The sequence below is a fragment of the Zeus faber genome (assembly GCF_960531495.2).
Source record: "Zeus faber genome assembly, chromosome: 1".
Lineage (NCBI taxonomy): Eukaryota > Metazoa > Chordata > Actinopteri > Zeiformes > Zeidae > Zeus > Zeus faber.
This window is the reverse complement of record NC_137193.1, coordinates 40486500-40512350: the sequence shown is the minus strand read 5'-3', so window position 1 is coordinate 40512350 and position 25851 is coordinate 40486500. Positions and strand designations below refer to the sequence as shown.

At 43.9% G+C, this 25851-nt stretch overlaps 1 protein-coding gene across 1 annotated transcript in view; it reads left to right on the top strand.

Moving 5' to 3' along the window:
• The window catches only part of colgalt2b (collagen beta(1-O)galactosyltransferase 2b), a 39006-nt gene that overhangs the window by 946 nt on the left and 12209 nt on the right, over positions 1-25851 (top strand). Inside the window, exons 2-5 of the mRNA XM_080004077.1 lie at positions 20506-20616; positions 21136-21253; positions 24334-24468; positions 24695-24899. Coding sequence (XP_079860203.1) covers positions 20506-20616; positions 21136-21253; positions 24334-24468; positions 24695-24899 — 569 coding nt within the window. The remainder of the gene's footprint in view (positions 1-20505; positions 20617-21135; positions 21254-24333; positions 24469-24694; positions 24900-25851) is intronic.

The window sequence follows — 25851 nt, the reverse complement described above, 5'->3', positions numbered from 1 at the left end:
AAATAATCAAGACAATAGCGCCATTATAGAAAGTACAATAATTGCGGTTTTGATCCTCTTTTCACTGTTATCGCTCTCACCATAGTATAGTTCAGTATGGAATTCTTGACTAAATCATATATAACTTTACAAATCTTCTCAGATTGGGGTCCCAGAGAGAAATTCTTATCAAATGGGGTGCTTGACCTAATGCGTATCAAATTAAGGCTCCTTACTGGATATCAAAAACGTCAGTTTACAGGCATCTTGAAGCAAAGTGTGTGTTCACTGAAAAGCAGTGTGCGTCCACGTTAAAAACCCAGAGGGGCACCGCTGCTAAGAGGCAAGGTAGAGTTTTTTTTGTTTTTTTGTTGTTTTTTTTACGACGTATTAAACCTCACATGTCTGCGGGGCTCCAAAATTGTACACGGGCGAAGATGAAAGGGCGGGTTGTACATGTTAATCAAGGTTCCCTCTGATTCAGCACAAACTTGGAGACATGGGGTCTTTGAAACAGCTGGGCTTACTGGTACAAGGGGGCCTGGCTGGAGGAAGTGGCTCTGGTCTGTATCGTTCTGATCCCTGTTCCTCTCTGTGCTGATTTATACGAGCTGATGAAGATAATATGCTGCAATCAAAGGGCTGCCCTGCAGGTGAATGGATGCAGGACAAGCTGATCTGGTCTGACAGTGGGAGAAGGGGTGGGCTTGTCCTGTGAAGTCAGTCATGCGGTGTGTGTGTGTGTGTGTGTGTGTGTGTGTGTGTGTGTGTGTGTGTGTGTGTGTGTGTGTGTGTGTGTGTGTGTGTGTGTGTGTGTGTGTGTGTGTGTGTGTGTGTGTGTGTGTGTGTGTGTGTGTGTGTGTGTGTGTGTGTGTGTGTGTGTGTGTGTGTGTGTGTGTGTGTGTGTGTGTGTCTCATTATGCTTGTGAGGTTTAGAAGTGCACCAGGAACGTGGGTCCTCACTAACCAAGTGTATTTTCTCTGACCTCACTTTGATACCAGTACAAGAATCTATGTGTGTGTGTCTACAGCCCAAGGAAGAAGGGAATATACAATCAAAAGTAAATGGAAATTAATAGAATGGTTTTTTTTTTTTTATGATTTTGGTGAAAATTACATTGTGGAAGTAATGGCACACAGAGGGGTTGAAACGTGCATGTGAGGAATGTGTGTGGAGGTCTTCACGTGCATGAGTGCTGCTCCTGCCTCGGATGCCACTCTTCTCTCTGGTTTCCCACCACAGGTTTTTGTTAAATGTCTCGGCTGTATGAGGGTCTGTTTTCAATTCAGACACAGACAAACACACACTCTGCAGGCTCTGACAGAGTATACAGCAGGGGCCCTCCTCCAAATGATGGGAGAGGTCCATCTAAAGACATATGGTCTCATGGTCATATTATTTACTTATTTATTCAGGCATTCTGTACAGTAATATTTACCAACTATACTTGTACTTTACACTCAGTACTTACAGTAACCATGCTGCCACTCAGCCCCTGCCACAGCCTCTTAATTTATCTTGCGCATAGAACACATTCTGTATATTTGTATATTTTGTTTGATTATTTACAACAATGCACCAACTCATACCAAGTCTAATTCCTCAGACATGAAAATGAACTTGGCCAAATGAATGGATTCAGATTCTGGCCCTGAATACAAATTGAGCCGATTCAAGACAAAGCCAATTGTATAAGGCTGCATTCAAGCCCCGATTGAAAGAACAGTTTGAAGTCCCAGTATTCCCAGATGGACTAAGACCTTAGTCAGTCAAGGAAACGCTTCCAAACGATCCAAGAGGAGAAAGGAGGAACCTGTAAGAGGGGCTCTCTTCAGGATTACTCTCCCTGGATCCCTACGTGTGCAGAGCGGGCAGACGTACCGCAGCAATGAGCAAAACTGTAAACAGACAAATGAATGAGAAATACGGTGTAGCGCTTTTTAAATAAAAATTCAGCTTGGCTCATTTCCGTTTGACTTGGAAAAGGAAAGCGACTCGCAACTCTTTAGGATCAAGCCGAGCGCCGGATCTGACAGAATCAACAAAGTCCAGGACAGCACTCCCATTGAGGATTTCATTAATAATTAATTTTGCATGAACATTTCGGGTAAGAAGTCTTTCTTCAGTATGCAAGAATGGACAAGCACAAGACAAGACATATGCAATCATATACAACCCACCAATAGGCAATCGGGAATGCAAGCAAGAAAATAAGCAATATGTCAATTAAATAAGCCAATGTTCACTCTCCATTAACGTCTTTTGGCCTTTTGTCTTGCAGAGAGTATTGTCTATATTTCCTCCCCTTTTAGACATTCATCTAGCTTCAATGCCCATATAGTTTTAGAAAAACTGTTAACGGTTATTAAAATGTCAACACACTAGTGATTTCTCATCTTGTGTTATGTATTATGAGTGTTCAGCAATTCTCGTCTTAATTTACGAACGTTTACTGGAATTCTATGTAAGTCATTCCTTTGACATAATGCTCATACATTTTAAGATGGTTCTATTCAGGAGCCTATTACAGTTAATTAAAGGTTTAAAATAAATTGGAGATATTAATCTGAGACATTAATCTTCTGGCATGGGAAATGCATCTATAGAGACACAGACTTCCTCTGTGGCTGGAACTCTTTTAGTAGCGCACTTAGTTTTTCATTTGATCGGTAATTCATCCTCCGCTGCACACTTGCATTTTCACTTTGCACTCATCAACCGCTGAAATTGTCATAAACCATCTCAGAATCAGTTTACCAGTTACCACGGTTACCAGCCATGATTTAAGCAGAACTCTGTCTTATGAAGGAGCTCTGAGTTCCCGCTGCAGTGAATACGGGAAGCTGCTTTGAACCTCAAAATAATCACATAAACGCTCACCCTAACCCATTGAATCGGCACATTTTTGTCTGAGGTAACGATGGGGGAGTACATTCAGGGTATAAACTCAATTAAGCTGGAAAACAGTAGCCTAATGGTGTTGCTAGTAAATATATAATAACAGCCCATGTTGCTCCCTCAGCAACATCTGGAACAATAAGCTAGAGAGGGTGATGTTGTGCAGTGGCAAAATTAGCGGAAAACGGCAAAGGGCCGTCAAGGAGCTCCACCCGGAGCAGACAACCGAGTAAACAGAAAAAATGATGGATCTTGCAACACATTCCTAAAATCATCGCTTTGAGACGGTACCATCAAGGCGAGGGAGGAGATCTTGACCGCTAAGAGGAGCACTAAGAGAACAGCTTTTTGCCGACATAGCGTCAGGTTTGCTAAACGACCAGTGACGGCTAAGAAAACCCCTGGGCTGCAAAACAGGAAGTTTTCCTTGAAAAAATATAGTTATCCACTCTGCTGTAAGCAAGTTGTTTCCTTCCATGTGGTGATCATGTGGCTTCTCCTCACCTTTCCATCCAGTTTCTTATTGTGTCCTAATCATTGTCCTCACTGCAATAACCATTCACCCCAAAGTCTCATCTTTTCTATCTACAGAAGCCTCAATTCATGCTCTTCTATGAATATGCCAGGAGGTTTTGGGGAAAAAACGGGTGATTATCTTATATATTTCGTATCGTATAAAAATGTTATATATATATATACATAAAACTTTGGAGTCCGAACCAATGAAGATAGCAATACGTGGCCTTACATTTCACACCATAGTTGGGTTGTTTTAACACTTGTGAATGCAAGAGGAGATATTAAATTATATATTGATATCTTTTCAAACACCATTTGGTTATTGTGAATGTAAATTCCGAGGCCCAGAATTGATGTGATGCAGACAAAGTCGATTTTAAACCGGACCACTCCTCTACATCCATGTGAGTGTGTTCCTGTGGACAATATGTTCCACTCAGCGGTTCCACCCACAGGCAAGAGGCTGGAACACATTTCAGAAGTTAAACTCGCTTCTTTTTTTTTGGGGGGGGGTAATTCCTTGCTGCTTACATCAGACCAGCCAGCACTAAGAATGCAGATCATTCCCAACTGATAGACCGGTAGCCACAGGATGTGTTTATTGTACAGCATCAGGACCCCTGCTCACCTTTCAACTCCAGCTTGCTCTCCCTCTGGACCTGTGTGTGTGTGCGTGCGTGCGTGCGTGCGTGCGTGCGTGCGTGCGTGCGTGCGTGCGTGCGTGCGTGCGTGCGTGCGTGTGAATAAGACCTGGGTGAGGGGAGGACAACAGTGACAGAACAAAGAAGCCAGTGTGACTCACACAGAGGAGTCAATGCCATATCGGCTCATGTAATGATTGGCTCCCCTGGTTCTTAGTGGCCCTTGGTGGTTTGGGGGTGGGGTAAAGAGAGGTGAGAAAGACTCACGCAAGGATGTTAAAGAATGCAGGGAGTTGGAGACAGGGACAGAGGGGCAGAATGGGTGGTGACGGTGAATTACCCAGAGAAATCCACATTCCTCCATGTCCTTTAAAGGTGTCTCCCATTCTTCAATACTTACCTTGCCAGAACAAAATAATGACAAGCTATGGGCCGATGGATGCATTTTTTCCGACTGGTATATTGTTTAGTTTTTTTACCGGCAAAAGGTGACTAAAGCAACTACCGGCCATGCACAGAATTTCTCAACTCAAAGATCTCTGATCTGTTGGAGTTTCATCTGTACGAGGAAGTTTGCGCAAATAAGAGGAGCACAAGGCATATTTTGATATCTGAGTGTAAAGATACCTACTTTGTTTGTTAGGTTAGTTTAGTTGAGGGCCCAACAATTCCCCTGGTTGCCAGATTTGGGCCATTGTCAACCAAATGCAAAAGCAAACAGACCATTCAAGATGGTTGACATTGCATCTTGCATTGTCTGTTTGTCCCATTGTCAACCACTTTTCGTATGTTTAAAAAAAAAACCAACAAAAAAACGCAATATTCCCTGTATGTTCAGAAACTTCCACTAGGGAAGAAGCATTGATTTACTCTGTCAAAAATGGTAAAACAAGTGAGAATGATGAAATATTGGTTATAATTAAGATTTGGCAACCATTTTGTCCGTCTTCCTCAGTCAATGAACAGCTGATGCATGGTTGCCAACTTGGGCAACCACTTCTAAAAGTTAGTCTCGGGTCCTGCTCCTTAGTTGTCTTATCTTGACATCAACAATGATGGAAGGTTTCTCTTCCTCTTCCCCGCTGACAACGGGAGTTGTCGTCACTTGCACCCTGCTTCGGATCGGCGTTGCAGGGTTTCACGAGCAGCATGTGTCGAGTCGTATTTCAGGCACAACGCAGGCTCAGGATGCTTCAGCTTGTGCTTCAGGCGTCTTGTTGCCAACTGTTTTCCCAGGTGTGGAGCTGGGAGTCACATTGATTTGTCGCTATCACAGAGAACGGAAAATGTGCTATGACATCATCAGCCCATCCCTGAGAAACCACGTTCCTTTCTTTCTTGGTGTCTTGTTTATTTACAGGAGTTGTCCATCATTAGGACATGTCCATGTGTTAGACTAAGCTGTCAGTCCGTGTGTATTGCAGATTTTTTTGTGTCATTTTTATTAGATGTCTATTTGGTGACTTTGACACTATCTGTCATCTTCCTGGTGCCACACATTGGAATCCATGTGCAATGGAGGAAGCAGGAGAAGGTCCATAAGAACACAGTTATCATTTCACTCTTTCTGGAAGACACTCTCCCACAGATTCCCTCAAAGCTGACATAGGTTAGTCGGCCTTGAGGTCCCTGGGGGCGCAGGTGTGTCACCTCAGGCTTCATTCCACTCTGAAGGCTTTGCAGAATCTGAAGAACTACACAACCTAGATTTTGGTCCAGCACACGAAGGGGCGCTCTCTGGTTTTGTCACGCAGGTGTGTGTGTGTGTGTGTGTGTGTGTGTGTGTGTGTGTGTGTGTGTGTGTGTGTGTGTGTGTGTGTGTGTGTGTGTGTGTGTGTGTGTGTGTGTGTGTGTGTGTGTGTGTGTGTGTGTGTGTGTGTGTGTGTGTGTGTGTGTGTGTGTGTGTGTGTGTGTGTGTGTGTGTGTGTAAATACGTCTTAGATCACAGTCCTGGCACTGTTTGATGAATGTGTTTAATTATCTTCAATGCTCTGGCACAGTAACAGACTCCAGGATTGTACTGTGTGTGTATACATCTGCAAATGTGGGCTTGCAGTTTTTAACTGTGTGAGTATTTGTGAAAGCGTCCTTTCGAACATGTTTGACCGTTTGTGTGTATTTCTTATTTTATGTGTGTGCACGGGTGTTTGCTTGCTTGTACATGCTATAGGGATGTGTGTCCCGAGCTCCATCCCTGCCTCTCCTATTTCCCATTGCATTCCCAATCATCTCATATTTAACGGGACGCAATTATCCACAACCTCACATTCACGATCCACTTAAACAAAAGTTTTCCACAGTCAGGATCCACAGTATTGTTGTATTTGATTTTTGTCATTATCGTCCAGCCCTAGACGTCACAGAGCCCCTCAGAATCCCAGGCTGACATTGAACAGATATGCGGTACATAATAAAGTGGAGCGCCTTGGGCACATTTGCTCACAGTTTTACACATTTGGGTGCAATGAGGTGAGACAGTTATCTGTGATGTGAATCAAACGTGGGGTTGATGATGTAAGCAGCACAGAATGGAAACACTTCATCACACCTTCACTTTTGAGAAATGTTGATAGAGTTACATTCCCCTCAACTCATGATCCGTTCATATGAATATTTGACTACACCTCTGAAACACCATCGGGTGGGTCATGTGTTGACTTTCCAAATCTGATCATAAAATTTGAAGCCAAAGCTTTGCACGGCAGCATTGCAGTAGCCTAGCCAGCACTGTCCCTGTAGCACCATGATGGTGTGAGGGAATACAGGGGAGCCCGGTGGCATGGTGGCTCTGTGGTTTGCACTGTTGCCTCAAAGAACAAAGTTCTTGGGTTCCAAACAGACGGGGACTGGGAGGTTGATTGGCGGCCTTCTGTGAGGTGTCTACTTGGAAGCATCTGTAGGTTAATTGTTGTAAGGTTAGTGTTGGAGCATGCAGAGGATTTGCTAATAGGATTCCTTAGGACTCCAGACTAACGTATGCAAATAGCAGCCCATGCACTTACTTCTACAGTATCTTCTGCTGCAAGAAGGTATGCATGGGAAAACTTCTGTTATTAATTTCTTGTTTGTTGGCTACACTGCGTTTGCTGTCTCTGTCCATGATCAACCCCAATAAACAAAGAAGATTCAATTTCCAAATGCTCAGTCTTGTCCAGGAGCTTTTCTCTCACTCCCACTACAGAGTTTCCGTTAGAAAAGATTGGTGCCGGTCAGAATGTCCTGGAAGTTATTAATGTCCCTGACAAATGGGAGAGATTCTGGTCAAATATTATCTGTATCTATTGAGCTTAAAAACAATTGATAGGCAGGCTATATAAAGAATGAAATCATGAAGGCATGTCGATTAATAATATTTTTTATTGAATCTTCACAATAAAATAGGTCCTGTCAGTTAACGCCATTTTAAAAATAAATAAATAACTGTTATGCATATTACGATTTGAAAACAAATAATGTCCGTTCTTGATCTATAAGTAACAAGTAGTTGGTTTAATTAACATTTTACACAATTACATTATTGATCAAATCAAAAACAAAATAAATATAGTAAGTGGGTCTAAATGATAAAGGTTTGTGGTGTTGCACATCTTGTCGACATATTTTACACAATGAATATTTACCGTCTGCTTTTTGGTCAGAACTTAAATATCCATAAAAACCCCAAACTATGGATGTATGTGTCCTTGTTGTCACATTACATCATCTTTCTGCTTCTCCTCAGAGGTCTGTCACTGCTGTGTGTGTGTGTGTGTGTGTGTGTGTGTGTGTGTGTGTGTGTGTGTGTGTGTGTGTGTGTGTGTGTGTGTGTGTGTGTGTGTGTGTGTGTGTGTGTGTGTGTGTGTGTGTGTGTGTGTGTGTGTGTGTGTGTGTGTGTGTGTGTGTGTGTGTGTGTGTGTGTGTGTGTGTGTGTTAACAAGTGCAACCTGTCCATGAGGGAGGGTGTGGGTCTTATTTCTATGTTGACTAACGTGATTGGTTAGAGGTGACTACTAGAATAAAGAGATCTGCAGAATTATTTTGCATTTTATTTCAACATAGAGGAAAAAATATTGCGATAATCCAGCTAATCCTCCAGATAATCCATAAAATTGTGCATAGAGGGAATTATTTTCACTGGACATTTTGACTGTAGAGATTTCAATATGTCCAACTTAAACAGATTTCCCCTGTCCAAAACCAGCAATTACCGGATAACTATGCCACCCCCCCTTTCCCTCCCCCTCCCAAGGTTGGAAGTGATCACTCGCAACCTTGGCTCTGATCGTAAATTGCTCTTGTATACAGCACATGGTCGATGTGTTCCAGTCCACTTCAGGCCAACCGTATTGTCAGAGGCTGGCAACAAGACAGTATAGCTCGCCAGTGCTCAAACAGCCTGGCATCAGGAACTCTCACATCTGCAAAAGGAATGAGATTCTTGGTGCGGGAAAATACTTCAGATATTGAATGGAAAAGAGAGAGAACGAGAGGGATCCAGTGTTAATAGAGGTGCTATAGCCCAGTATCGATCATTCTTGAATGCATGTATTTAATTTCTGTTTGCGTAAGAAATGTATCAGTATCCATAATCAAGTCGTCACACTTTATTTATAAAGCGCATTTCATACCAGGGCAACACAAAGCACTTTACGAGGAAATACAATCAAAGAAAGAACATTGTTGTCAGCTTGTCATTTCAAAAGAATGCCCCTGAAACAACAACAACAGCAACAACAGCAGCAGCAACAACAGCAGCAACAACAACAAAACAACAAAAACAACTACAACAACAGCAGCAGCAACAACAACCAAACAACAAAAACAACAACAAAAACAACTACAACAACAGCAGTAACAGCAGTAGCAACAAAATAGCAGCAGCAACAGTAGTAGCAACAGAAGCAACAACGGCAGTAGCAACAACATAAACAACAACAGCAGCAACAACAAAAACAACAAAAATCAACAACAAAAACAACTACAACAACAGTAACAGCAACATCAGCAACAACAGCAGCAACAGAAACAACAACAACAGCAGCAGCAGCAACAACAGCAGCAGCAACAACAGAAACAACAGCAGCAACAACAACAGCAGCAATAACAGCAGCAACAACAGAAACAGCAGCAACAACAGAAACAATAGCAATACTCTTTCAATGCATTTATATGAGCCAACATATACTGTATGTGCAAATGTGCCAAATGCTTGCCACTGGCTCAGCTTCCCTGCAAGAAATACAGTAAGCCGTGACAAATCGACAAATTACCATACATTAAACGTGTATATATATCTTTATATACACCAATCAGCCACAACATTAAAAACCGCCTGCCTAATATTTGGTAGGTCCACCTCAAGTCACCAAAACAGCTCTGTCCTGTCAAGGCATGAACTCCACAAGACCTCTGAAAGTGTCCTGCGGTATCTGGCACCAAGACGTTAGCAGCAGATCCCTTAAGTCCTGTAAGTTGTGAGGTGGGGCCCCCATGGATCTGGCTTGTTGTTTCAGCACATCCCACAAACATTGGATTGAGATCAGGGGAAATCGGAGTGCAAGTGAACACCTTGAACTCTTTGTCATGTTTCTGAAACCACTCCTGAACAAATTTTGCAGTGCGGCAGGGCCCATTGTCCTGCTGAAAGAGGCCACTGCTACCAGGGAATACCGTTGCCATGAAGGGGTGCACTTGGTCTGCAACAAAGTAACATCCACATGAATTCCAGGACCCAAGGTTTCTCAGCAGAACATTTCCCAGAGCATCAAACTGCCTCCGCCGGCTTGCCTTCTTCCCATAGTGCGTCCTGGTGCCATCTCTTCCCCAGGTAAACGATGCACACGCAACCGGCCATCAACATGATGTAAAAGAAAACGTGATTCATCAGACCAGGCCAGCTTCCTCCATTGCTCCACGGTCCAGTTCTGACGCTCACGTGCCCATTGTAGGTGCTTTCGGTGGTGGACAGGGGTCAGCATGGGCACTCTGACCAGTCTAAGGCTACGCAGCGCCATACACAGCAAGCTGTGATGCACTGTGTGTTATGAAACCTTTCTAACATAGCAAGTATTAACCCTTTTCAGCAATTTGTGCTACAGCAGCTCTTCTGTGGGATCGGACCAGAAGGGTTACAGTTTGCTCCCCACCCGCATCAATGAGCCTTGGGCGCCCATGACCCTGTCGCCGGTTCACCGGTTGTCCTTCCCTGGACCACTTTCGGTAGGTACTAACCACTGCATACCGGGAACACCCCACAACACCTGCTGTTTTGGAGATGCTCTGACCCAGTCGTCTAACTATCATAATTTGACCGTCGTCAAAGTCGCTCAGATCCTTAAGGTGGCCCATTTTTTTCTCCTTCCAACACATCAACTTCAAGAACTGATTGTTCACTTGCTGCCTGATATACCCCACCCCTTGACAGGTGCCACTGTAACAAGATGCTCAATGTTATTCACGTCACCTTTGTGTGTGTGTGTGTGTGTGTGTGTGTGTGTGTGTGTGTGTGTGTGTGTGTGTGTGTGTGTGTGTGTGTGTGGTGTGTGTGGTGTGTGTGGTGTGTGTGGTGTGTGTGGTGTGTGTGGTGTGTGTGGTGTGTGTGGTGTGTGTGGTGTGTGTGTGTGTGTGTGGTGTGGTGTCCCGTCTCGACTACTGCAACACTCTCTTAACAGGCTTGCCGGCCTGTGCGGTGAAGCCACTACAGATGATACAGAATGCGGCAGCGCGACTGGTGCTCAACCAGCCAAAGAGGGCACATGTCACTCCGCTGCTCATCGAGCTCCACTGGTTACCTGTAGCCGCCCGCATCAAGTTCAAGTCTCTTATGCTGGACTACAGAGTGATTGCTGGGAATGCTCCCACCTACTTAAATGCTCTTGTAAGAGCACATGTTGCCCCCCGGATGCTGCGCTCGTCAAATGAGCGTCGCCTGGCTCTGCCGGCCATACAGCCACGGCAATCCAGGCTATTCTCATTTGTAGTTCCACGTTGGTGGAACGAGCTGCCAAAAACGACCAGAGCAGGGACCTCCCTCTCCGTCTTTAAGAAGCACTTGAAGACCCAGCTCTTCAGTGAGTACCTCCTGTCCTAATCTACAATTACTTAGCACTACCTAGCAGTATTTATTGTTACACGAATGTTGTTGTTACACTAATCTCTGTCGCAATGTAGCTTGAATGTTATTCTCCCTTGTAAGTCGCTTTGGATAAAAGCGTCTGCTAAATGACTAAATGTAAATGTGTGTGTGTGTGTGTGTGTGTGTGTGTGTGTGTGTGTGTGTGTGTGTGTGTGTGTGTGTGTGTGTGTGTGTGTGTGTGTGTGTGTGTGTGTGTGTGTGTGTGTGTGTGTGTGTGTGTGTGTGTGTGTGTGTGTGTGTGTGTGTGTGTGTGTGTGTAATAGTATTACCTCATCGCTATACATTGTTAAAAAATACATCTTGCAAACAGCTGTGGTTCAGCTCTAGCGCTTCATCCCTCACTCTTCTCTTTTGTCCACAGCCGTCTCTTACACTGCCTAGAGCCCCAAACCGCTTTGTAAACAGAGTATTCAGCTTAAAGTCAAATTGGTGTTTTTTTTACACAGGAAATATAATTTTAGTCCCACCTGCCACTCTCTCCATCCGTTTTTAGTGTGTCATCACTTCATGGCTCAACAGCTGAAACAGACAGCACCTCTGTCTGAATTCTTCCCCGACCTCCTTCCTGTCTCCCCACTCGCCATTCTCTTGCTCACTTTCCTCTTGCTGGCGGTGTTTCTGTCTCTCCAGTCGTCGTTCGTACGCAGACTGGCAGCCACCGTGTTTTAAAGGAGGAGCTGCTGTCAGACTGACTTCTGGCCTGCATGGCTGAGCTTGTATTTACATGGACCGGGTTGCTACTTGTGTCTTCAAGAGGGAGGGAGTATGATTAAAAAACAAAAACAAAAAAAAACAACACATTGAAATGTCATTTTTTTTGTTACTCATCTCTGGGTTTTTCATGTATTTGGACCAAATAACGAATTACACCAATGGGTGATCTTAAGGAAACTTGTTTTGCAAAGTTCTTGGTATTTGGAAAAAGTTACTTGACCACAGCTGGCATAATTTACTTTTTTGCACGATGACAAAACATTGCTAAAAAGAAAGATTGATCGATTGGTAGATAAATGGATAGATTAGTAGATAGTGTAATTGTTGTTACATAGACCAGACTGCTAGCCTGGTAGACATTGAGCCCCGCGACCTTGTGCTGCTCAGCTCATGTTGACTATAAGAGCCATGAGGAATTTCAGTCAGGCGGACGTGTACCACTACCAACCCCTCCTCTCTCTCTCTCTCTCTCTCTCTCTCTCTCTCTCTCTCTCTCTCTCTCTCTCTCTCTCTCTCTCTCTCGGTATGGTGGGAGGCAACCAAAGTGTCACAATTTGGACAATACAGACGTTGCTTAATACAAATCACTGGACAATCTCTCTTTCTCTCCACTTCACTCTCTCTCTCCTCTTATTCCTGCTGTACTTCTAAACCTCACAAGCATAATCAGACACACACACACACACACACACACACACACACACACACACACACACACACACACACACACACACACACACACACACACACACACACACACACACACACACACACACACACTAGTGCAGTTCGCAGTCAAGGCCTTCTGATGCCAAGTAGTGAAAGGACCATTCAAGCTTCATAATTGCAGAAGGTAGCCAGTCATTATGGGCTGCGACATTAGATCGTTTCTTGAACACTCAGTCAGCTGACGCTGTATTCTCTTCTACCAAGGTTCTGTAGCCTATTAGTTTTTACCTCACAGGCCACTTCCGGAGACCAGATGTCAGCCAACAGTAGATCTCCTTCAGCACACTTCTCTGGACTGCCCAACCCACAGTGGGTGGGAGTGACCAGTGGGGGGTTGGGGGCGTGGGGGGGGGGGGGTCATTGGCTGGATAATTAGTGTAGGTGAGGCAGATACAGATGTCATGCCACCAAGACAGTGTTTCTCTTCTCAGCTATTGCAAAGAAAATTGGAAATGTCTTTCAGTCATATTGATGCCCCATTTAACCTGCTTTATAACATTTTTCATACTGGGTAATCCTCTATAATATGAACTTTATATTGATTTTCATTGGGCAGTGGGTAGCACTGTTCCCTCGCAGCTCCAGGGAAGGGTTTGAATCCCAACTCCTACTCGGCTATCTGTCTGCGTCGAGTTTGCATGATCTGTGTTAGCTTGGGGTTCCTCTGAGTGCTTCATTTTTCTACCACCTCCAGCGAAAATGGAGGTCGGTTCTGGATGTGAATGGTGTGACCTTGCAATGGCTTGGAGATCCATTCAGGGGGTCTTGGATTGGCTTAGATCGCCCCCAGCCCCCAGTCTCCAGTGTCCCTGACCAGAAAAAACTGGTGACGACGCGGATCATAGATGATTTTAATTGCTGTGTTTAATTCAACCCATCCCACAAATCAATTCCACCCCTTGAAAAACACGCCAACAAAGCATTACTTTTAATCCCTTCTTTTAGCTGTGTCCGGAGGGAGAACCAAGCCCTCTGGTTTTAGGACCAGCCCCGTCCGCTTCCTGTTTCTTGTCTAAACCATGCTCACAGACAGGCCAACACAAGTCTCCATGATATTTTCGGTTTCGCCACACCTTTTCAAATGCAGACACTAATAGAACCGGGGTGGGTCCCTGGGCGCTGGAACATGACTGCCCAGTCCTCCTAATAGTTGGAGGTTAAATCCAGAGGATGCATTCTCGCCATATGTAATAAATTCTTCTAATTAATTCTTTGTCTTCTTCTTAGTCTTGTTTCAATGGCTACATCTACATTTCCCTCCTCCCCAAAGTTGTGGTCAAAAGTGATGTGCTCTGAAAATAAAGTGACACATCAGAAACTGATCCAGCACCGATTGTCTAGTCGGAGTTAACTAAAAACACTATGGTGTCCTTAACTAATACTAGAAATGAGCCTAAACCACCATTATTAGCTGTAGTATTGGTAAAACTGCTGTCTACAATGGGTGCCACTGCTACACTGATTCACAGTAGGATGCAAGATTTTTTGAGAGGAAAGTAACTGATGAAAGAGAGGGTTGTTGGGGGGACGCCTGCGAGTGAGAGGACGCTGTGGTCGTGCAGGAAGGGAAGGACAGAGGAGGGGATCAGGGAGTGGAGGAGTGTAGGTGAGGTCTGGGGAGACAGCTGCGGTCCAGATGCTCATCATAAAGACAGAGCCTCAGCTCAGCCCTTCAGGCTGCAGGATAATGAGGCTCAGACTTACTGTAAACTTCTAAAGTGGAATCAGAGGACCTAATTGGAGCTATGACCGGTAGGTGAGGAGACGTTGGGGGAGGCGGGGATAGAACTGCACTCATGTTAACTACAGAGAGCCTAGACTGCAGCAGGTGTTAAGCATTGCACATTTATAGAACTGAGCAACTGCATTATACTGTATATCAATCTCAAAGGGCATTCTGCCAATTTAATGTTTGTTTTTAAATCCATCGTAATATGAAACTGCACAGTATACTGCACATTGCAAAAGACTGCACTATCCTCTATATGCTGTTCTCAATACTAAGTTTACGTCTCTATGATGTCATAAAGAAGACTAAAAGTGCCTGTTTAAGCTCCAGTATGTCCAGTATGTGTTAGAGCAGTTTTGCGATAAATGAAAGATTCCATTGATGCCGAAAATAGTTAGGGGGGGTTGGGGGTGCAGATTGTTCACGTGAAATACATATGATTCTATTTTCTATATATTATACCATTTCTATATACAAAGCCAAATCATTTTAGGGTCTACTTTTGCAGCCCAGCTAATAAGCACATAAGAATGCTGTTTGGAATGTAGTGCTATATCGACGCAGTAGGGAGTCCTACCTCCAGGGACCTGGCCTAAAATCTAGGTTTCCAGGATTCACCTTCCACCTTCAAACACATGCACTTTGGTCTGATTGAAGACTCTAAATTGCATATCGACGCAGTAGGGAGTCCTACCTCCAGGGACCTGGCCTAAAATCTCGGTTCCCAGGATTCACCTTCCACCTTCAAACACATGCACTTTGGTCTGATTGAAGACTCTAAATTGCATCATTGGGAGTCAATCCAAGTGATTGGGTCAATTTAAGAGATTCCGATGCCAATCACCATTGGTGGACTCCCAATAATGGAGAAACCAGACCTTTTACTATGTCTATGGCTCATAGCACATTGTGTACTTTTTCCATATCGTAAAGTTCTAGTGTTGGCATATGGACCCTTTTGAATGTTGGTTACAGCTTGGTCAAATCGACATTCTATGTATTTGTAATTTCCTGGAGAGTGTTTGAAAGTGCGATGATTCTTTGACTCCGCTCCAAAGTCGGACTTCCATGCTGTTCCTACTCCATTGCCGCAGTGCTTCACTGGCTTATCCTGTTCAGGGGAAGGAAATTGCAAAGACCGAGCGGATATGTACTTCGCTGAAGAAAGAGCGGAATCAATGTTGGAGGAGTGGAGGAGTGGGGGGTGGAGGGCAGAGCATTTTCACATTTCTGATAGAGACCGTGACGGCCTCAGGAGTCACTGAGGAGATGCAGGGTCAAACCTCCTCCGGCCTGTTTTGTCCTGCCTGCGTGGGCCTGGGCCGAGCAGGCATCTGGAGAAGGCCCACAGAGAATCATTAAACTTTGCCCCTGCCACAAAAACACAGATTGCATTCTTGAAGGGCTTTCCAATGAGAGATACCAGGCTAAATGACCTGTAATCCCTCTGACTCCGCACAGCCAATGCACCGTGCAGCCTTGATGTGTACTGTACGTCCCAAAGGTGCACATTTCCAGTCATCACAGCGCACGGTGAGATATTTCCTCCGTAATGGAAAATCACACTGTGTACTCAGGGTTGGGAGCAGGGCTTCAGGGCTGGATGGGTATAGGGGGGGTTGAACCAGTAAGAACCATTATTCAGGGTTGTTGGCTGAGCTACTGTATATATATTTTTCATATACTGTTTAGAAACCAGAATCTAGCACTGTATGCTTGAATACGCTTCAACTCCATCTTCTTTCTACTTTCACCTTTCACTATATTTTAGGATTTTCTATTCATGGGCAAATATATGTTTATTCATGTTGGAAAGCAAAAAGTACAAGTCCTTTGCAGATAAAAATAAGTTTATTTCCAGCATTATTTTGTCTTTGTCGCTTTTGGCCATTCTCAAGAAGGATGATGTCAAAGAGGTCAGAAGATAACTTTTTTTTCTATGTTTTTGTTTATAAACATCAGTCTTTCATTTTTCATCCTTTGCCAAAAGAGATTTGTTTGAGAGAAAGAAGAAAAAAAGAAAAAAAAGATGCTTAATGAGATAGTGCCATGTTCCCTCAGAATTTGTGGCCAGATGTGAAAAGATCATTAGTGTTTTAGTGGGATTATCTATGTAAATCAAACCCTTCCTGCTCATCTGTTGCTTTGCCAGGGATTTAACAAGCTCACTGAGGAATTCACCTAATGACTTGATGGCTGAATAGAATTCCTCACACACTTGAGACTTGAAGAATAGAGTCTTTCCAAACCCAAGCAGCTGGTCCGCCGCAGGAAAAAAATCAAATTAGAGAAACCTGGCAAAATGCAATAAGATCCAACATTAATTGAAATCCTATGGTCTAATTTCTGAATCGCTTTATCAAAATGTCATATTGATAATTTGTCTGTCTGATAGTATTTCCTTCCCCATCCTGTATCACATTAGACGTTTTCCTCAATTCACCTGCTGCTCTTTGCCTTTTATTTAAAGCCACTGAGCAGCTTTCCAGAATCCTGAACAAAGAAGTGACCATTACACTGATGTTGTAATAAACATGATATGAATAACACTCACTGCTTTTTGATTTATACTGCATTTACTTTTTTTTCAGAGAACTTAATATCTGTTTAAGGTACTCTAACTTTGACCAACTCATGCGTTGTTAGCCATGTCCATATTGTTGTATACATGTTTATTTATCTGTACAGAAATATCCCAATTACATTTATATATATTCATTATAACCCACAGCAACCACGCTGCCACTTGGACCATGCCAAAGCCTGACCAAGACTAATTCCTTGTATACGGAAATGTACTTGGCCTAATAAACTGATTCTGATTTTCTTATATTAGAGTATATCTTTTGAGTGTTTCGGCCAACCTTGGGCGTATTAACTGATAATAGTTTTGAGAATTTTAAAGGTGAAGCGTTGGCTCTCAGATCCCCGCCTGCAGCCTCCTGTAGCGTGTAGCGACACATTGATTTCCTCCAGAGACGAGGAGTCGAGTGCTTAAAGGAGCGTGTAAATGTGTGCACATCCATTCATTAGCAGCCAATCAGGTGTTCAGTCTGCATTATAAAACCAAACACCACTCATCAGGCCCCGGCTTCCTACTGCGCGCTCGCGTGCACACACACGCACACGCATGCACACGCATGCACACGCACGCACACACATACACACACACACACACACACACACACACACACACACACACACACACACACAGTTCGGTTGGAAGACACTCATGTTGCACATAACTCATGAGGCTGTAAAACATCCTTTCCTGGGACAGGTACACTTTTCACGCCATCAGTTGCAGGCACGTGTGTGTGAGGAACGTTTGTGTCTGCACACGCACGCACACACACACACACACACACACACACACACACACACACACACTATCACAATCACAAAAACTGTCATGACTGTTATTAACCTGTGTCTCCTTCAGGCCTGGACTCGTTCTCCAGCTGCTTTGGTGCTGTCTCTCTATCTGTCGGTCTCATTCACTGTCTGTCTGTCTCTCTGCCTGCCTGTCTGTCACTCTCTGTGTGTCTCACTGTCTGTCTGTCTACCTCTCTCACTGTTTAACTGTCTGTCTCACATCGGTTTGTTGTGTAAAACTGAAAATATCTGGATATGTTTTATCCTTTATTGTTGATGTGTTTTGTTGTTAATGTTCGTGTGTGTGTGTGTGTGTGTGTGTGTGTGTGTGTGTGTGTGTGTGTGTGTGTGTGTGTGTGTGTGTGTGTGTGTGTGTGTGTGTGTGTGTGTGTGTGTGTGTGTGTGTGTGTGTGAGAGTGTGTGTGATCTCCGGTTGGTGTGATTTTGGAAAGAGTACAGAAGGGAATATTACAGCAGGTAGTGGAAAACTCTTGGTGGAAAGTTTATATTTTTATTGTACGATATATTCATCTGTATGTATGTATGTACAGTATTTTTTTAAGCTACATTTGCATTTTTCCATTTTAATTTTAGGTTATTAGGTTATTCTTTTTAATTTTTCTTATACATTTTTTTTTTTGTTCAATTTGCTTTGGCAGTGTAAGCATGTGTTTCCCATGTTAATGAATTGAAATTGAGAGAGAGAGAGAGAGAGAGAGAGAGAGAGAAGCGACGCTTGTGATGTGCAAGGGTAGTGATAGCCAACTGTGTGATGATGTTTTGATGCTTTTCCATCGTCGCTGTAACACACACACTCACACAGGGTCCTCTCTGACTCAGGTCTGGCGACTGATGTGGAAATCACGCTGAAGAAACAGCGAGGCAGCGAGTAGAAACCACAGTAGTGACAAACAAGACGCAGCTGCTCCACCTCTGCACACACTTACATAACCAGTGTGTACAGTGTGTGTGTGTGTGTGTGTGTGATAGCACTGAGGTGTGTCTGGGTATGCCCGTGTATGTGTGTTAATGTTTACGTGGATGTGCATCCACACGAAATAGAGCGTGTAACTTTGGAAACTGATTAAGACACAGAAGGTGGGAGATTCCTCTGAGTCGATTGGCCGTTGGATCTCAGGAAGGATGAAAGCAGGTTGAGCTCCAGGCTGCACACCATGTTCCGCCCAAAATCCTGTGTGTTTGTGCACTATGTGGGTCAGTCGGCATGTATCGGGGGCTTGGATGACTGAAAACTTGGTGATACAAGCGTAAGGACAATTTCCTTTGGGAACTAAAAACAAGATAGACACGAAATAAGTCATTAAACACATACTGGATGTAATATTCCTACTATAAATATCAGCTCTACAACGTATTTGCTCCAACAATAGTTTGTTTATTAGCAGCGAAATTAATGTTAGAGGACATCTATTGCTTAAAATTCTGCATTTATTTGTGGTTATATGATAATATCAATCAGTTAATGAAGTTTCCTGTGCACAATCATCAGTTTTATTGAGGTAATTGACTCAAATGGCCTCAATTTGATGAAGTTACTGGAGCAACACCCAGACAGCAGAGGAGGTGGCCGCCGGTCTTTAGCTATCGAAACGCCTTCCTGGTTAACATTGAGCTTGCTGTACCCTCCTTAAGGGAAAAATAAATTAAGTACTTCCTCCGTGTATTGCCCGTGTCTTCCACTAAGTGCCGTCGCTTCCTGGCTCGTGTCTCCTCGTGCTTCAGTGGAGGATGTAATGGGACCGCTGCAAGTCTGGGGCTGTCTAGTCTAACGACAAGAGAAGAACAGGTTCTAGATTCCGACGCTGAGTTTGTCCTCCTTTTAAGCGGAAACAATCCCGTCTCCCTGTCTCTCGTCCTTCGTTTCCTCTTCCCCGTCGCATTCGAAGGGGAAATCCAAAACTACGGTACAGCTCGCTGGTTGAAACCGTTTCTCTCTTGGCGTTCTGTCGCATCTAATCCATTATTTCACTGACATTAAATGGTCGAACGTGAAGCAGAGTTTTATGAGATGACAGCGGTGCTTTGTCAGCCCTTTATTGCCGTTTTTAAATAAACAGTAATTATAATAAGGAAACATTAGACACTAACCAGCTCAGTTGTCTCCGTTCTAATGGCTCCATTAGGTTTGGAATGAGTTTTGGAATCTAATTACTGCACTGGTGCAGTGCTCCCTGGGGAGCAATAATCACGATGAAACCGACTCACTTTTTTGGGTGGGGGTTAGGTTAGTTGGCACTTTTCATGTGCCAATTTGAAATCGATATCGTCCATATATCTCTAATCTAAATAAGAACAGCCTTGTCATTGATACAAGGTGGCCGGTGCCAAAAAAAGGATTGACATGAATAAGCAAAGCACGAGTTAAAGAGTATTTGCTGATGTGCAGAGGTGGTCCAATGCAGATTGTACAAATTTGTTTTTACATGTGTGTTCCCAGAACAGAGTGTTCACTAGTTCACTAACAGTTTGCAGGTGTCCCCCTTGTCTGCAATCCAAATATCACATAGTTGGTCTGCCCTCTTCTTCACTCTTTCTACTTTCTCTCTATGGTCTTATCTTCGCTGTGTCGTCGTAACAACCTTTTCCATTGTGTATACTGACAACGGCATTGAATGCTTCCTTCGTTTGCAGTTAACACCCTGCCTCACAAGCAGGAGATGTCCACCCAGGTGTACCGAAAATGATGTTTTCACCCAGCCATTTTAACGGCTAGACCACTCGATCAGAGCATCGGGGCGTGCCACACCGTCTTGCTGACACCTGCTTTGTCTGGCCGCCATTTCAGGGCAGCGACGGACCACAACATGGACAACACCACGGCCATGCTGAGAGGCTGGCTGAAGAAGGCCCAGAACATCTACCACTACGTGGAGTGGAGGCCCATGGAGGAGCCCAGGTGAGGGCAAGGGTTTAGCTTGGCACTTCGGAAAATTTGATATTGAGTTTTCACACGCGCTCGCATTGAAAGCGCTGTTATATTTAAATTTGCGTCCCCCCCCAAAAATTTGCATCCGTCAGAACTCAAGGAAGCAAAAAGTCGTTTGGCTTCCTCTTCTCCTTGTGATTCTAGCGGTCTCGCAGTAAACACAGTGGATCTAGAAACCGCGACACAAAGCTCATCTGTTTCTGTGGACTTAAAAAAGGGTTTTCCTATCAAACCCACATATCATTCAGACTTGCTGGAATAAAACCTTCCTTTCCGTTTCCCCAAGAAAAGGATTTGCACTGGCATCAAGAAGAATTCTTTAGGAATTCCTTCCAACAAACTGTTTCTCTCTTTGTGATATTGATTTGAAATGTTCTCTTTGTCATATTACGTGCATTACAATTAAAAACTTTCAGAGCGATGATGAAAGGCTCAGATTTTCTTCCTTCCAAGCGCACAGCATTAACTCTCGCTCTGCCACTCTCCCAGGTCCTACACAGACGAGTGGGGTCCCAAACACTGGCCTCCCTCCAGGTTTAACCATGTGATGAAGCTGAGGCAGGCTGCACTGAAGGCGGCCAGGGAGCGCTGGGCTGATTACATACTGGTAAGGTCGGAATTGTGCACTTAAATTTGGCTGGACCCCTGATGCTTTTGTTAATGAAAAACTGACATCCAGAGTCTGAGGATCCAATGTACACATGCCGTAGTCCAAGTTTGATCCAGATCGGTTCATTATTGCGGAATAATTGAGTAAAAACTGTATATATATTTTTTTATCATTGCCGCAATGCACGCACATGGGCAAATTATGGTGCACACAGGTCACATGATAGCACTAGAGTCTAGTGATTGGTCAACAATGGGGTCCTCACCAAGATGGCAGCACGCACTGCGCGCACGCGCAAGTTGACGGAGTACACAGATATGAGTGATAGCACTACAGTGTAGTGACACACAGATATAGTAGCAATTGGACATTAGCTAAAAAAATATAAGATACAAACTCTTAACCATACAAAGTTACAAAGTGACTTTATTTTATTACTATTAAACTTTATTCATGATTGAAAAGAATCTAGTTTAAATATTACGGGAAGACAGTTAGATTAAACAAAGCGCAGCCTATTAAATGTCATAAATATACATTTATATATATATATATATATATATATATATATATATATATATATATATATATATATATATATATATATATATATATATATATATATATATATATATATATATATCTTGTTCCAATGGCACCTGTTAAGGGGTGGGATGTATTAGGCAGCAAGTGAACAGCCAGTTCTTGAAGTTGATGTGTTGGAAGAGGAAAAAATGGGCAAGTGTAAGGTTCTGGAGTGACTTTGACAAGGGCCAAGGCCCGTGATGACTAGACGACTGTGTCAGAGCATCTCCAAAACAGCAGGTCTTGTGGGGTGTTCCCTATATGCAGTTGTTTGTACCTACCAAAAGTGGTCCAAGCGAGGACAACTGGTGAACCGGCAACAGGGTCATGGGCGCCCAAGGTCATTGACGCACGTGGGAAGCGAAGTCTAACCTGTCTAGTCCAATCCCACAGAAGAGGTTAGGGCTAGGGTTAGTGTCCGCTTCTGTAGCACAAATTCGTGAAAAAGTTAATGCTGGCTATGATAGAAAGGTGTCAGAACACACAGTGCATCACGTCCTGATCTTGAATCTTGTTTTCTGCTTTATCATGTTGATGGACGGGTGCGTGTGCATCGTTTACCTAGGGAAGAGATGGCACCAAGGAAGATGTTTTATGCCAGATGCAATTTGGGAAGAAGGCAAGCAGACTGAAACAGTGTGATGCTCTGGGAAATGTTCTGTTGGGAAACCTTGGGTCCTGGCTTTCATGTGGATGTTACTTTGACACGTACCACCTACATAAACATTGTTGCAGACCAAGTACACCTCTTCATGGCAACGGTATTCCCTGATAGCAGTGGCCTCTTTCAGCAGGATAATGGGCCCTGCCACACTGGACACACGTTGTTCAGGAATGGTTTTAGGCACATGACAGAGTTTCAGGTGTTGACTTGGCCTCCAAATTCCCCAGATCTCAATATGATCAAGCTTCTGTGGGATGTGCTGGGACAACAAGCCTGGTGGCAACTTATACCCTTTCCCACTGCACCAAAAAACGGTAACACCCGCTAACATCCAGCATTTGTCATTAGTGGGAAAGGAAAAACCCTTGGTCTCAGTCCCGGGTCAAATGACCCTGCAATAGACACAGGTTTTAATCGGCTCCACCAGCGATCGGCTCTGATGTGAACACGACACCGGGGTCGACCCGCTAATTTTGGATGTTGGCGGAAATATATAGGAATATCTGTGTATCATTCAATCATTACATATCCCATTTAAAATCCAAAATCAGAAGTTATTTCTTTTTACTTTTTTTCTGCATGGGGGACCAGGAAATAATTTGAGTATGGGGATCGCACCGTGGGGAGCACAGCGGAGATCCCCCACCCTCCCTGCCAGGAGCTCCAGCATCGGCCCCAGCTGGTCTCTCTCCCCACCGCCAAAGCACCAGTGCGTGCACCGGCTGGTGCTCCATGCCGCTTCTACTGTAGTGTTGGGTCGTTCATGAATGGTCCGATTCTTTCAAACAGCTCAAGATACTTTTTTTTTTTTTCCTCGCAATGAGAAAGGTGTCAATCGCCTGTTTTTCGCAGGTTTACGCAGGTTAAAGAAACCTGGGTAAAGCCACTCATTTTGGTGTGAAAATGGTATTACAGGACTTGCTGGCAGGATCTGCTGCTAACGTCTTGATGACAGATACCACAGGACACCTTCAGGGGTCTTGTGGAGTTCATGCCTTGACAGGTCAGAGCTGTTTTGGCGGCATGAGGGGAACCCACATGATATTAGTGGTGGTTTTAATAATGTAGCAGATTGGTGTACACACTTTACAATTTACACACACCAGAGTAAAAACTACAAAATAAAGAAAACAGTGTCAGAATTTATAGACATTCCAGTGATATCAATGTATACACTCTTCCTGATTTATAATTACTGGCAACAATAAACATAAACAAATACATAATACATGGAACATATTTATACATAATACATAGAATGTATTAATTGTGTAAAATGTTTTCCATTCTTTTCGTGTTTTTTCGTTCCCTTCTAGATGTCTCAGAGTTGTTACAATTACAACAAAAATTGACACAATTTATTTTATAATCTATCCTCTACATTTGAAGTCAGTTAAACCACATACCTTACTTTATCTATTTATAGCTTTATTATATACATTATTATAGTGAAGGCACCTTCCTGTTGATTTACAAAGTGCCATAAAATAAATCTGTTCGCCAAAATGGATTAATAATTTTGACAAATAATCCTGATTATCATTTTAGCCACAATCATGCAGCTGTACTTCAGCATGAAACGCCATCAGTTGCACTGTAGTAAACCCACCCACAGCAGCAAACACCACCTGATCATAGAATTACACTCTAACCAGGGCGGAATGAATGAACTTCTGCAGTCACAACACACAACGAGAGCCAAAGCCATTGAATTTGAAGGTGACTACCCTGGGACCCGCATACTGCTGAGTGACACAAACAGGGGGTGAGGATTTGATGTGTTATTGTATTTGTTGATAAAAGTTTTAAGTTCGCTTGTGGTCTCCAGTTTGCAGATAGTGACAACCTGTTGACCAACCCTGATGCGTTGAACCTGCTGATGGCGGAGAATCTGACTCTGGTGGCGCCAATGTTGGAGTCCCGCTCGCTCTACTCTAACTTCTGGTGTGGCATCACCCCACAGGTGAGATTCTTCTCTTCTTTTCAATCGTGTTTTTATTTGTTCATCCATCTTTCATTCAGATAATTCTCTAGAACTTTCTGTGTGGAGTTTGCGTGTTCTCATGTTCATGTGGGTTTCCTCTGGCTATTCACTTCTAAAATAATTACGATGGGTAAAATGCAGAGGACAAATTTCCCCATGTGGATCAATGAAGTGATTCTTATTTTTCCAACCCCGTCTCTTTTAGGGCTACTACAAGCGCACCCCGGACTACCAGCCCATCAGGGAGTGGAAGCGTCTGGGCTGCTTCCCAGTTCCCATGGTGCACAGCACCTTCCTGCTGGACCTGCGGCGGGATGCCAGCAGAGACCTGGCCTTCTACCCCCCGCACCCCGACTACAGCTGGGCCTTCGATGACATCATGGTGTTCGCCTTCTCGGCACGGCAAGCAGGTCAGGACCAGACGCTTCAGTCTTACCTCACAGCCAGAAGCGTCTGGGTTCAAACATGACCTGAACCTTTCTGTGTGTAGTTTGCATGTTATCCTCATGTCCATGTTGGTTTTCTCCGGGTGCTCTGGTTTCCTCCACCCCAAAATCATGCATGTTTGGGTTAGACAGCTCTGCCAATGCCCTTGACCAAAGCTCTTCAAGGCACACAAGCTTGACTTGTCAACGATTTCACATTATTCATGGTTTTGTGGCAGAAGAAAAGAAAGGGGGAATATATGGCGCTGAAAGCTGTATGGGTGCACTGCTGCCAGTGGACAAGCAAAGTGCAGCGGAGAAGGAGCGAGCGGTCAGGGAGAGGTAGAAGGGGTGGAGAACATTCCTTCTCCGGAGGCAGATAGTGTAGGACAGGTTGAAAATGATCACCCTGATTTAATAACTTTGGGTTAGGGGGGCGGGGAGACGGGGAGCGAAACACTGGTCATAAAACCAATTCTGTTGCCTAGTCTCGCGTGATATTAGACACTTCTCACGCAGGCATGACGTAATGTATCCGGATCAGTCATCATGTGGGAACAGACATCATATTGAACTTTTCCGTAAAGGAGGCCAATGTGTGAATGAATACCGACTGCCTTTGCTGGATATTTTTTATCCAACAATGTTACAGATTCCATGTGGTAAAGGGGCTAAAGTCAGTCCAATTTCCTAATATTAATTAAGAACTTGGGGGATTTTGTGCATTTCATGCTTTAGACTGCTGCTCCAAAGATACAGTTTCTACCAATCTGCATCAATGCACTCAGGCTCTGTTTTATAGTCTCACATAAATGCCAGATTGAGGCAAATGGGGCTGAGGCTTGAGATAATAGATGGTGTGTGTGTGTGTGTGTGTGTGTGTGTGTGTGTGTGTGTGTGTGTGTGTGTGTGTGTGTGTGTGTGTGTGTGTGTGTGT